We start from the raw sequence: 12768 nt of genomic DNA, 5'->3' as shown, positions 1-12768 counted from the left end.
AACAGTCCCTCGTGTAGTCCCCAATGTCTATCGGGCTGCAAAGCACTGTATCAATCTGTACACATGTCCAAGTCCATTATGGTCATTTCAAGTTTGCCGGTTTAAACAGTAAATCCCCATTCCATGGAATCCCATAGTAATACCAGCGTTTTCTTTGCCGGTGGGTTGGATTTACCTCCAGCTCAAAGCTGGAGATACATTCTCCAGCCGTACCGCCAAACTTGTAGTTTGCAGTTCAGGTAAACGTTATTACCAGACCAGCAAACTTGTAATGACTGAACATGTATCAAAGCGGAGAAGCAAGTCACAGGACTCCCACCAGCCAACCAACTGAGCTAAGCTTGGTGTGGAAGGAAGAGGGACACCACAGAGATGCAGGGCACATATGGCACATCTGCTGCTATGCTGCCAGAGCTCTGCACAATTTGAAGAAATCCCTTTCAGGTCCCAGGTGAAGAGGGCAGGGAATACTGTTACTATGTATCTGGGTCTTTGGGTAGAAAGTACCAATGACAATGATTTATTTATATAGTACTTACGCCTAAGCGCTTTACATAGAACGTATGTACATACAATATCAACCAATCGGAGTTGGTACTCATTTATCAACCTCAGAAGGATTAAAGGCCGAGTTGGCCTTGCCGGATTCGAACGTCCAGATCACACACAGATCGCAGCAGCGGACGCTAAGCCCGCTGAGCTAGCTCACTGGCTAATGTTGAGGGAAGCAGAACTTAGGCATCGGGTTGATTAAAAAAAAGGCCAACAGACCTTGGGTGAGCACATACCAGAGTGCACCCCTTTGTGAATAAAGGAGGCTCTCCGGCAAGCACTTCAAAGAATCCAAGGACTGAAACTTCACACAGATTTTGTGTGCAATCAAAATGGCATGCAAAGGGCATTTGCTCATTTAGTTATTTTGTAAAACAACCCAAAAGTAAAACTGCCCCCCTAGTTTGGTTTTGGCTATTAGGTGGTTCTAGCCACTTATAAAGCCGAACCTACTGACATGGGATTAGCAGATATAGAGGAGATGGCATCTGATGAGGGAAACACAGCCTGCAGAAGTTGTTTGGTGATTTTGTTGCCCAGTCGACACACATAGCTATGCTAAGGCCTGTGTGACTTCACTCCACGTACCTGGCCCTCTCCTCCTAAATCCCTGCAGTGCACTTAAACTTCTGCGTGGTACGCATCCTCATCCCCAAAAAAGAGGAAAGGGTGCTTTCTTGATGTGTAAAACACAGATGTCTGCCTCCTTGAAATCCTAACAAAAGGGTTGCTGTTTTGGTTAATGCAGGTTGACACTAACAAGGGCTTTGAAGTAACAAAGACAAGCTATGGTACGCCATAGCTGGGCTTCACAGGCCACATGTCATTGCCGAAGCCTGTTTCCTTGATGTCTTATCTTTTGTTATTAGGCTGCGGCAGACACGTGTGAATTGGAGAGTGCTAATGGCCCCTTTCCCTGACAAGTCACAGCTCACTGGGAAGGGGCCATAAGCCTGAAACAGTGTATTGCATGCACACGTGCACATTTTATTCATAAGGTGATTGTGTGAAACAAGTCTGTGGTAAGAAAACAAATCGGGCAATACACATAGATGTCTGGTTGTCTTATGCCCGTAAGACATTTTCAAGAAACAGGGTGTTGTAAATGTGTGCAGACTCCTTGATTTCGAGAATAAGCGATGCTTACAATGAATGTTGAAAACAAGGAAAGGGGGTGTTGGAGACGAGCATGGGTCCCACTTTAAACTGAGAGTATCACCACCGGGCATAAACCACACCAATTGCAAACTCCGTTATGTGTAGCCAATCAGCCACATTCTCTCAGAAAGCCTATGATGCGCAGCTGTTGGACACTACTGGAAATTGGAAACTGAACAATGACCTCAGAGAGGTCAGTCATGGACTACCTTCTCACCGGAGTCAAGTCCTAAAAATTAAAGTGGGGGGGTCTCATGAAGAAACACAATGATATGTGAGGTCACCAGAAATTAGCATATCAAGGTGAAATATGCACATATCATTAATTTGGCTTTGCATAACAACCCAAATTGCACACAACAAATGGCATTTGCCTTTCATAAAAACAACACACAAACAAAACCAAGAGAGAATATTTTCTTCTAATAGTGTTTTTGAAAACGTTAAAAGGTGTGCATGTTGTTGGGGGTTTGTCCAGACCCCCCATGCGATGCCCGTAAGCCCCCAACTCCACAAGGACGACACACACACACGTCCTTGCTGTTCGGGCTTCCCGGTCGCTGTGCTCGCGTCCGGGAACGGCCCCCTTATTTATGCTGCACGCTGCGGCGTGCAACGTCACGCTGCCGCGTGCGCGTCCCTGTAAAAGGGGCAGCGCGACACATGTTTTAACCTCCAAGAACCAATACAAATGTTTTCCCTGGAACTTGCAGTACCGAAATGGGACATTTCAACTTTATTTATTTGTTTTTTTTCCGTCAGGTTATATAGTGCAGTGGTGAAGTGTCTGTCCTGCAAACCAAAGGCTGTGGTTCGATCCCCGAGGTTGTCTTTAATTAAAAGAGGACATTGAATGTTTCTCATTTTAGCTGGGGGGACTGAGTCCACCCTCTGAAAAAAAGTAGGTGGACTCCGTCCACCCGCGTGGTACCGTCGACTTTAGCCCTCCTTCTGCACGTCACTACCCATACCGGGAAACTGACCTCTCGTTAGTTTGTTCGTTTTTTTCACCCTATTTGCTTCGTTTTGTGGAACTGGGTTGTTTGGGTGTTATTTTGAACTGATGAGCTTTTTCTTTTTTATACCAGGTCTGTGTAGATTATGGCAATACAGGGAGCTGTGAGCTGATTTAATTTCTAACACATATGCATACACACACTGCTTTTAGACTCACACATAGCACACTAGCCCATCCACACTTCTACTGTCCCACACACATTACCCCTTATACAATGACCCCACACACACTGACCCCCACATACACAGCTTCCCACAACCACACAGTCCCCACAACTGCACTGTCCCACCACACACACTACCCCCACTCACACACTGACCAACCCAAACACACTGCCTGAATGCAAAATCCCCCCCTACATTCACACTGTCCACACACACACACACACATACACACTGGCCATGCCCACACCCACTGCCCTCACACACATGAATACTGCCCTCGAAACACACTGCCCACTCACATATAATTCCTCCAAACACTGCTCCCACAAACTGCCTCCTCCACACTTATCTCGCACATTCACTGTCTCCCACACTAAATGTCATCACCTACACTGACCCCACTCACACTAACCGGCCGCACATACATTGGAAGCAAGACCATGCAGAGCAAGAGAGGTTCGAATCTCGGATCCACTCTTAGAAACCAAACTCAGGTATGGTATTAGGTGCATTATAAAAAAAAGTGATTACATAATTAAATAAAGAAATTAATAAAATACACTGCCCAATGGGCATACTGCCCGACACACACACACTGCTCTCTACCCCCAAACACACTACCCCAAACACATTGCCCGCTGCATGCACACTACCTCAAAATAAAAGCCCCCACACATTTCCCAACACATCGCTTACAGACACAGCACCACCACACGCACACATACACACATTCTCCCCAGAAAACCACACTCTGCCTGCCCACACGCACACTATCTGCCCCCACACATTGCCAGGTTCCACAGACACATTGCCACTCACAATAGCCCACAATACATGCCCAGACGGACCCCACCCACACTGCTACACACACACACTGCCCGTACAATCTGCACACTACACTCTCTGCCCCAGTGCGCACACTGCCCCCACATATGCACACAAACACACACACACACACACACACACACACTACCCCCAAACCCAGGCACACTATACCCACAAACACCCTGTCCACTCACACCCATTGACCCCACACACCTCTCCCACTCCCACAGTGGCCGCCAATATGATGGACTAAAATCAAGCAAGGGTGAGAACATTCTGGCTTTTTTTTGTTATTAAATTAAAATGTATGTGGGTATCTCCATCTCGGAAAAGGTCATCTGCTGATTAGATTCTCCTTTCATAAGCTCCATGCCAAATGAATAGTGTGTACCTGTGCACTGCTGCATCAGTATCCTGAGTCACAGCACCTGCTCTACCAGTGGCCCAGAGCAGTTTCAGAGATCCCAGCTGCCCATTTTACAGCTGCAATGACTGCCAGGTCTTTGCAGTGCAGTGCCTACGTTTAAGATACGCACCCCTGTACCCAAGACTATAATGTTTAGAAGTAGCTCATGCTGGTGGCAGGGTAAACTCTAAATATAAGCCATGTCTGAGTTAGGCCTGGTGCATGGTACTGCACATTATAATTGGAGCCACATCCAGTTGATATCACACATATGTCAGCTACTCTGAGCCAGCTCAGCTGTGGAAGAAGATGGCAAGTGATAGGACAGGAGCCTGAATGGCCATGCTTCTTCTTCAATCTCTTTGTTTGGGTAGGTAACACCCTCTGCCAGAGACACTCACACTTTCCTGGGCCCAGGCATCAAAGGAGCACAGCCATTCAAAGTGAGTAGCTTCACACCAGGATGCTGCATCCAAAGGGGCTTGTGATCATATTGATATGGGAAGGCGGGGGCTTAGTGTAAACAGGGAGAGCTCTGTACAGTTGGGGGAGGATTCCACCATCTTATTTATCTCTGCCTCTCTTTCGCCTTCCTGTACCCTCCACTTCCTCTACTGCAAAGCACGCAGGGTGTGATGTCAGAAGGGCAAAGACCACTTCTTTCAAGAACATGGATTGTACCACTAAAGCAGGCTAGCTTTAGTCCAATCACCTTTGGACTTTGACCTTTAAAAGAAGGGGTCTTCCACCACTTTTTAGATTCACTCTGGAATGACACCTGAGAAGGATTTACTGGACCTCTTTTGGGAGAGTTGTACTTTCCAAAGCCCGGAACCACTGAGGTAAAGAAGGAGCAGTCCAAGGAAGAGGAAAGCTCTGCCCCACTAACCACTCCCAGGGCACATTGGGAGTGACTCTAGATGTGCACCAGGTCCTGCCACTCTGCACCAAATCTTCTGAAACTGGGAGAGCAGACCCTGAATGGACTCATCCTGTCCTGGAGCTCCTGAAGTGGGTCTCACAGCATCTGGAGGACCAGATCAGCTAAGGTACCCCATTATGCTGCATCAAAGCCGGTCGACCTGCCGTTGAAGCTGAGCTCGATGCCAAGGGATTCCTCCAGTGCTACTTTCGGCTACTCATCCAAAACATTGAACTACAGAACCCGCTCGACGCTGCATTGTGCCCTTGCTGAACCCATCACCTGCTAGAGTTGAATCATCCACTCGATGCCAGGCTCCTACTTAAACCACTGGAGAATCACTTGCTGACTCAAACTAGGGGTTAGGCCATGACTCGATACGACTCACCCTCAAATACTGATTCACCAAACCGTATACTGGACCAACAGGATTATAATTTCAACATTCGCGCCTGCCGACTGGAACCACTGGAGCGTCACTCATTGCCCCTTCCTGGCAGTTACAATCCGACTTGTCTGAGCTCGACCGTGAACAGATCCTGCTTCACCAAAAGCAAACATTGTACAGCACAGAGCTACCACATTTGAACCTGCTCAACGCCTGCTTGCTGCTTGGGTACACACTATCCAACATGCCCGAACTGAGCTCAATCCACTCACACCACTGCTCAAAGCCAGGTTCAATGCCATCGACCTGCCAAAGAAATTGCTAAGGTCACTTTTTCATCCAAAGACTTATCCTTTTTGTGGTTCATACTTGGAGTGCTACATTCCTCTATCTGTTGCATCTTCTTTGTTCTTTCCACAGGCGTGGGTTTTGTACAGTGTTTTCTACATAGTTTTCGTGCAGATGGTGTAGTTTATTAAAGTGTATATATTTTAATAGAAACTTGACTGGACATTCCTTTATTTTGGACTGTTATACTTCACTATTTGGGTCACTACTGGTTCACCTTCACAATCCTCTTGAGAGTATAGACTTCCCTCAGCCCACATAACTCTGCCTGTCATTCCTTTGTGAGTGTGTTGGCTCTTGGTTTGTAGAAGTTTGAGGGCTGAGTGGGCATTTTCGTTCCTACTCATCCTTGTATTCATGGAGGGCAGAATCCAATTCGTCACACCCACATACTTCCCCCACAAAGTCACTTCCCACACAATAACACTGCCACCACATACTACACACACTGCCCCCAAATCACACACACTGCACCCTCACTCAATCTGCTCTCCCCATACACACCGAAGTTCAGCTTGCAGTAACTATTCAGCAGAACTCCGGATGAAAAATAACTATTCAGCTCCGCTTTATAATTACTTACTATTCGGCTCCAGCCAAATACTTTGTTGTTTTTTTTCATTAAAATGAGAATAACGAGAGGCAAATATAGAGTGCAGATTGCACAAGGGAATGGCCGTGAAGTATGCCTGAAAGCATTCATGAATAAATATAAAACTACGGTGCATGTGTGTGTGTATTGGAATGGTGAAGATGAGCATGGTTTGTTCCTATGGAGAAACGTGAAGTCTTAACAGGTAGTGGGGAACAGTAGTGCACCGCCTCAAAGGAGACAATAACCGTGCTTCTATCAGGCATGCTAGTCTGGGCCTGCCTCAAAGGCGGTAAAGGTAAGCCCGCCACTGGAGGCCTCACACACTTGAATATGGAGATGCCAGGTGAGTGTGGTCAAGAATTAAATGTTCATTTGGAGGATGGGGCATGTACATGCCCACCCACATCTCACAGAAAGCAGGCCAAATATGTGTGCTGTGACCCGTCGATGCAGCCCACATCCTCACTGATGTACTTCCTAGTGTGCTATTTTAGGTGTGATAGGAGGGCTGCTGCACTTATGTTGTGGCCTTCCTTTTTTCAGTGGGTTCTGAGGGGCTTATAGGCACCACCAGGGTGACCTTTTCTGCCCCGCTGTGGGCCTGTTTGCCTCTCTCACTGCCCTTATTCCTTCTGGAGGCCTGGCCTGTGCTCTGGCCCCGGTTCCATGTGTTAAAATCGCGGCAAAAATTGCTGTGGTTAGAAAATATCGCGGCAAAAATGCTGTGGTTTTGCCGCTGCAATCCTTGTAAAGGATGCGGGGGACACCCCCGCAACCCCGGACCCATTATACCATTTAAGGGGAGCGGGGGTATTACGGGGTTCATCTTTACTGGTTCAAACCACATCATTTTTGCCGCAATCTTTTGTATAGGCGACATTTTTGCCGCAATGTTATCACTGCATACCCTGGCCCCTGCTCACATGTGCATTCTAGGGGGAACTGTGTGCTGAGGGCTCTTTGTCCAGTGTGCCCCTCAAACAATACATGCAATAGACTCTTGCTTCGCACTCCAGCTCACCCCTGAGCCCATTAATTGCCTTTTGGGTAGGATTTCCGAGTCATAGCAACAAGCAGTTAGCTAGACAGTGAGGTACCCTTACATCCAACTAAACTGGGTTGAGGTTCAGATTTGTGGGCTGACCCTTTCTCAATTGTAACCCAAAGTTCAGATAGGGTGATGGTTTCACCTCTGGTTCCCCTTCTTCTGGGCTGACCCTTCTCAATTGTATTCCTTAATTGTATGGGTCAGTTCTTTTCTTACTTAAAGTTTGGATGATAGCTTCACCCCTGGATCTCCATCTGCCGGGCTCCGACCTCTCTTCACTGTCAGTACTCGGGTGATGGCTTCACTCCTGGATCTCCCTCCGCCGGACTCGGACCACTCCTGACTGCCAGTATTTGGGTGATAACTTCATCTACTTTCTTCAACCTTTGGGTTTGACAACTATTCACCCTGTGGATCCCCCCTCTGCCGGGCTTCGACCCCTTCTTGAGTATTGGTCTCCCTCCCCGGGTTCACTCTGGCTATCGATTGGGATGATAGTTGTTCACCCCTGGGTCTCCCCCTTCTGGGCGCTGACCCCTCTTTACTTCCAATGTTCTCTTTTTACACCATTCAATGATTGTGGGAATTACCTCCCTTTCTTCACATTGTTTGCAGATCAAAGTCTTTCGTTTGTATAGGGATTTTGCTTGACCCCCTGTATGACCACTTTGACCTATTTTGCTGGCCCCCCTTTGGCCTCCTGGTATCTGTAGTTTCTCAATCAGTGATCAACCAGAGTCTCTCAGTCATTTACAGTTTCTTGGAAGATAGTCCAAACTAGCCACTCCTGCGATTCTCACTCAACACAGCCCGGTTCTTATCGGTTTCCCTCGCGACTCACCAGCTGTGAAGAACCGCTTGGCTTTCAGCTGCTCTGGAGTCAAGGCCGGTAAAACGGGCACAGAAGCTTCCCCTCACATTAGGGTTAGTAGGGTTTTCGGAAGGGGAATGTGCAATATGATAATCAGAGGAATGTGATTGTTGGGATTTGTGAGGCACACAGGAATAGCTGGGAATGTGAAATGAACACAGGGGATTGTGGGACCGGTAGTGTTTTGTCAGGGTAAATTGAGTTTTCAGAAAAGAATAATCAGAAGTATGTGGTGAAGAATGGTTGAGAGTTATCGGGTAAAAAGCAGGAAAACAGGGATTTTGGGAAATGTGGTTTTCCAACTTAATAGGGTTCTTACTCCTAAGTGATTTACCAGATGGGGGGTGTGATAGATTTTAATAAAGGTGGCTCAATGTGGCGCAGCCCACAAAGGTCTCAGGGATCTCCCCCTCCTCGCCTTCTTCCCTGGTAACATACCGCGTCTCACCTTGGGTATTCCCCCTAGCATAACCCCAGGTTCCCCTACCCAGGTGATCCTCCCCCAGTAGTCCACCCTCAGGAACTGGATCCAACAGCGATGGCCGTGTCCTGGCTACCTGAATAAGGGATTCCATAGGTTTTACTGGGAGAATACCTTCAGGTTTCTCACAGTATATATCAGTATATATGTATTGAGTATGTGTTTTGACCAACTTTTTTATACGTTAAGGTATGGCTGAGTGGAATTTCTTCAGTCTACATTGTATTTGCTGTGTATACACTTTTTGGTTCTTGTTTTCTCTTTTATTTATTTGTTTAATGTTAAAATTGTTTAACAGTATGTATATTAATGTGTGCCTAACCAAATGCATAATGTTTGATATATGGCGAGAAATGAAAAATGTCTTAATCTAGCTTTATATGATTGTGACATTTCTTGGTTACAGGCTCTCCATAGATAGGCCTCAAACTCAGAGCATACTCACAATTTTCACACCTTTGAAATATCAGAAATTAAGTTTCAGATTAAATGACTTGCCTGTCGGGACAGCCCCTTATGTTATAATTTATGATGTTTCCCCAGTCCCAGCCAGAGTAGGAGATGGTCCTCAAGTACAAAGTTGCACTCTAGCTCATACACAATCATTTCATTCATACACCATCATTTCATTCTGGGCTCGCTCCCAACGTCAAAGGAAATCAGGTCTCCTGACATTGCAGTGTGGTATGGGAGTTCAGCTGTTTACTTGCTGCTAGCCTCCAGTCCCAGAGTACTGACCTTTTTTGCAGAACACCTAGCACCGCCATCCCCCCTCACGCTCCTGCCCAAGAAAGTCTTACCTTCTCGTGGTCCAGGTCTACGAACTGGGAACGCGCAGTCTTCCACCTGTCACCATGCGGTTTGGAAGGCGGCTGTAGATGAAGGTCCCGCAGACTCGTCTGGGCAACAATAGGTCCATCTGTCCCATCCAGGGGGCCTTCATCTGGCTCCAGGGATCCCATGATGGTACACAAATGTCCTCGCCTCACATTAAATCGGCACAGATTCAGAGCGTATCCTTCTAGGATGGCCAGAAAACAAGCTGTGGCAGGGTTTCATCCTGTGTTAGGAAGACATGTGCGTTCTGTTTATTAAAAGATTTGAAAGAGACAGACAACTTGAAAAATCAATTAAATAAACACTTTTTAAAAATAAGTTAGAGTCAACAATGATATAACAAAAAGTCTACCAAAATTGTACTGCAGAGGTCCCATATTCTTACAGGAGCATCGAGAAGTCTGTGACACTGTGCGGCCCCAATAACACTCACCATGAGTTGTAGTGTGACCAGCCATGTTTGGGCACATTCAAGGTAGGTCATGGGAAGGAAACAGGTCTCCATCCACACAATTTGTCATCCCAGAAGGCATCTGAACAGGAACCACGTTCCCTTCTATTTGTCAAGATTGCATGTTTTCAGCATCTGAGTTATTTGCCGGTCAGTCACCACATTAGGAAGCTGATGGCTATGACCGGATATAATGACCGAGGAACACTCTGGCCTTGGTAGCAAGTCAAGTTGTCCTGATACAGTAGACATCATTTTCATCATTAGGTTTCTGAACATTGACTGTGCACGTCTATTAGAAACTTGGGGAATTCTCCATTAAGTGAAAATAACTGCAACCAACTAATCAAGAAAAACCAGTTACCAGTGCAAACGTGCAACTGAAATTGACTGAAATTGTACACACAACAGCTCAATAAATGCCCAAAAATGTCCAGTTCAAGCATCTGGACCCAGAAGAAACCAAACATTTGTAACTGGTAAATTGGGCTTTCCGCTGGGATGTCCAGAACTCAGGGGAAATTCAAGGTGAGAGAAATACCACTTTCAAGGCGCTATCAGCGAATGTGTGGATCATGGGAATGTCATGGGACTTCAGGGACAGTCACTAAGAGTTCTGAGGCTGTAAGGAGATATTGACCATTACACATTAGATAACCTTGAATTCTCTGTATATGTCCAAATACTGACTACAGCTCAGGTTTTGCATAAACATGCAACAACTACCGGTCGGGAAAAGTCTTTCTTCAGTGTATATAACCACCAGACGTGGCCTGTGGAGCCGCGTGTACTTCAAGTTTTTAGAGATAGGAGGGTCCTGGAGGCTCCTGAGAGTGTGGGGAGCAGTGACCACAAGCTGGGAGTCGTGAATGATCTGAGGTATGTCAAGCCACATCTGAGCGAAGGGTCTCCAGATGGGAGCTGATCTTGAGAAGTCTGAGTGCATTAGAGTGGCAGTGAGGATGATGAAAAGATCTACTGTACGAGCTGTAATGAAGCTGTACCTGAGTTGGTTCCTTGCTGCACGAAGACCAGATGCTGTTTGATCCAGGTCACGATATGGCATTTATAACGCGCTTATACACAAGTGTTTAAAGGCGCGACGAGGCAAGGGAGGGGGTATAGACGGAAGACCTGGTCCTACAAGACCAGGTGACATTGAGATTGCGCAAGTGCAGGGGAGGGGGAAGGGAAAAACTGCAGAGGAACGGGGAGGGGGTCAGTGCAGTACATAGGATAACAGTAAAATAAATACATAAAGGCAATAAATAGAAGTGCGGCCAGCTGGTGGCAAGTGCAAGGGTAAGTGCAGACATCAGGTGTCAAGTGCTAGTAGGGGCTGTAGGGATACAGAAACAGTCCCCGAGTGTAATAATTGCCTGAAGAGCAGTGCAGGTGTGCAATTGGCAGAGAGGGAACCTGGCCCCAAGATCAGAGGGTAGCCAGGTAACCAGTGCAGGTTCAGATTCAGCCAGGAGATCAGCAGAGGAGAGAAGGAGAGAAAGAAGAAGCAAAGAGGAAGGTCTTGAGATGCTTTCGGAACCGGAGATGGTTCTCCTCAAGTTTCAGAGAGGCAGGGAGGCTGTTCCAGAGAGATGCCCCAGCAGAAGAAAGAGGTCTACCACCAACTCATTGCTTGGAGAAGCCACTGACCCTCGCTTCGAATGGCCTGTTTGTTGCTCACTTGCTGCGAGATGCAATGCCTGCAAAACAACCACCGATGGTGGGGAGGGTATCTAGAGAGATGGGAAACTTCCAAAATGACTGATAATAAATGACTGAATGCGTTATTTGGCCAAATTTCGGCCTTTCAAAAATTACAAACAGCCAAAAAGTTCGAACAGATCACGCATTCGGAGCTAGGGGCTGTGGAGGGTGCAGGCGTGTCCCCCACGCCCTTGCTCACTATATTGTGAGCAGGGGTTGCGGGGGTGTCCCCCGCATCCATCACATAAAAAATAAAAAGGTAAGGACCCTTTGGCACTGGTTCCGGATCACCGAAGTGAAAGGGAACAGGCGTCTCAGGGACACTGCGAGTCAGTGGCTACAGGGTAAGTACAGGGGCTGGGGGGTGGGGGTTGGTAGGGGCTAAGTTGGTAATGCTCAGGAGAGAAAAGACCGAAGGTTATTTCAGAAAAATAATGCTTAGTCTTTTCTCCCTCGAACATTTGGATCTCGGGCTTTCAACCCCGATCCGAGAGATGCACATGAGGACAAGTTCAAGAGAGGGTCTAATGAAATGAGGAGGAAGACAACACTATGGAGCCTCCATGAGTCTGGCAGACACAGACGTGAGAGAAACGTGCAGAGTTGAGCCAACAGGTCGCAGGAAGTTAATCAAGAGAGTGCCTCTGACACGGGAACCAGCAAGAGAAATGGTGGGGTGGGGGTGGGGGGGCAAATAGCACCACGTTAAGAAGGAGGAGGAGAACAGGGAACTACAAAGCCACAACAGGAAAGAAGGGTGCCGCCGAAGATGGGTGATTAAGAGATTTGAGGAGGAGAAGGAGAGTTAGGCATTGTTGTCCACATTTCCAGCTTACAAATCAAGACAACTAAAACGGAAATAAAATCCATATTTGATGCTGATAGATATTGTGGGATTAAAACTGAATATGAAGTAAAATATGATGTGTGCACCTAGGAACTAGTAGTAGCACTAGGCTCAAATGGGCTGGAAACCATCTTGAATTGATACTTCATA

At 46.9% G+C, this 12768-nt stretch overlaps 1 protein-coding gene across 1 annotated transcript in view; it reads right to left on the bottom strand.

Annotated features, from left to right (window-relative positions):
• Positions 1-9738, bottom strand: part of LOC138528195 (transient receptor potential cation channel subfamily M member 2-like) — a 679103-nt gene extending 669365 nt beyond the window's left edge. Inside the window, exon 1 of the mRNA XM_069639648.1 lies at positions 9577-9738. Coding sequence (XP_069495749.1) covers positions 9577-9738 — 162 coding nt within the window. The remainder of the gene's footprint in view (positions 1-9576) is intronic.
• Positions 9739-12768: the final 3030 nt, after the last annotated feature.

Source organism: Ambystoma mexicanum, chromosome 7q (genome assembly GCF_040938575.1).
Source record: "Ambystoma mexicanum isolate Mex_15411 chromosome 7q, UKY_AmexF1_1, whole genome shotgun sequence".
NCBI lineage: Eukaryota > Metazoa > Chordata > Amphibia > Caudata > Ambystomatidae > Ambystoma > Ambystoma mexicanum.
The sequence above is the reverse complement of the archived record's forward strand: the minus strand, read 5'-3'. Positions and strand labels throughout refer to the sequence as shown.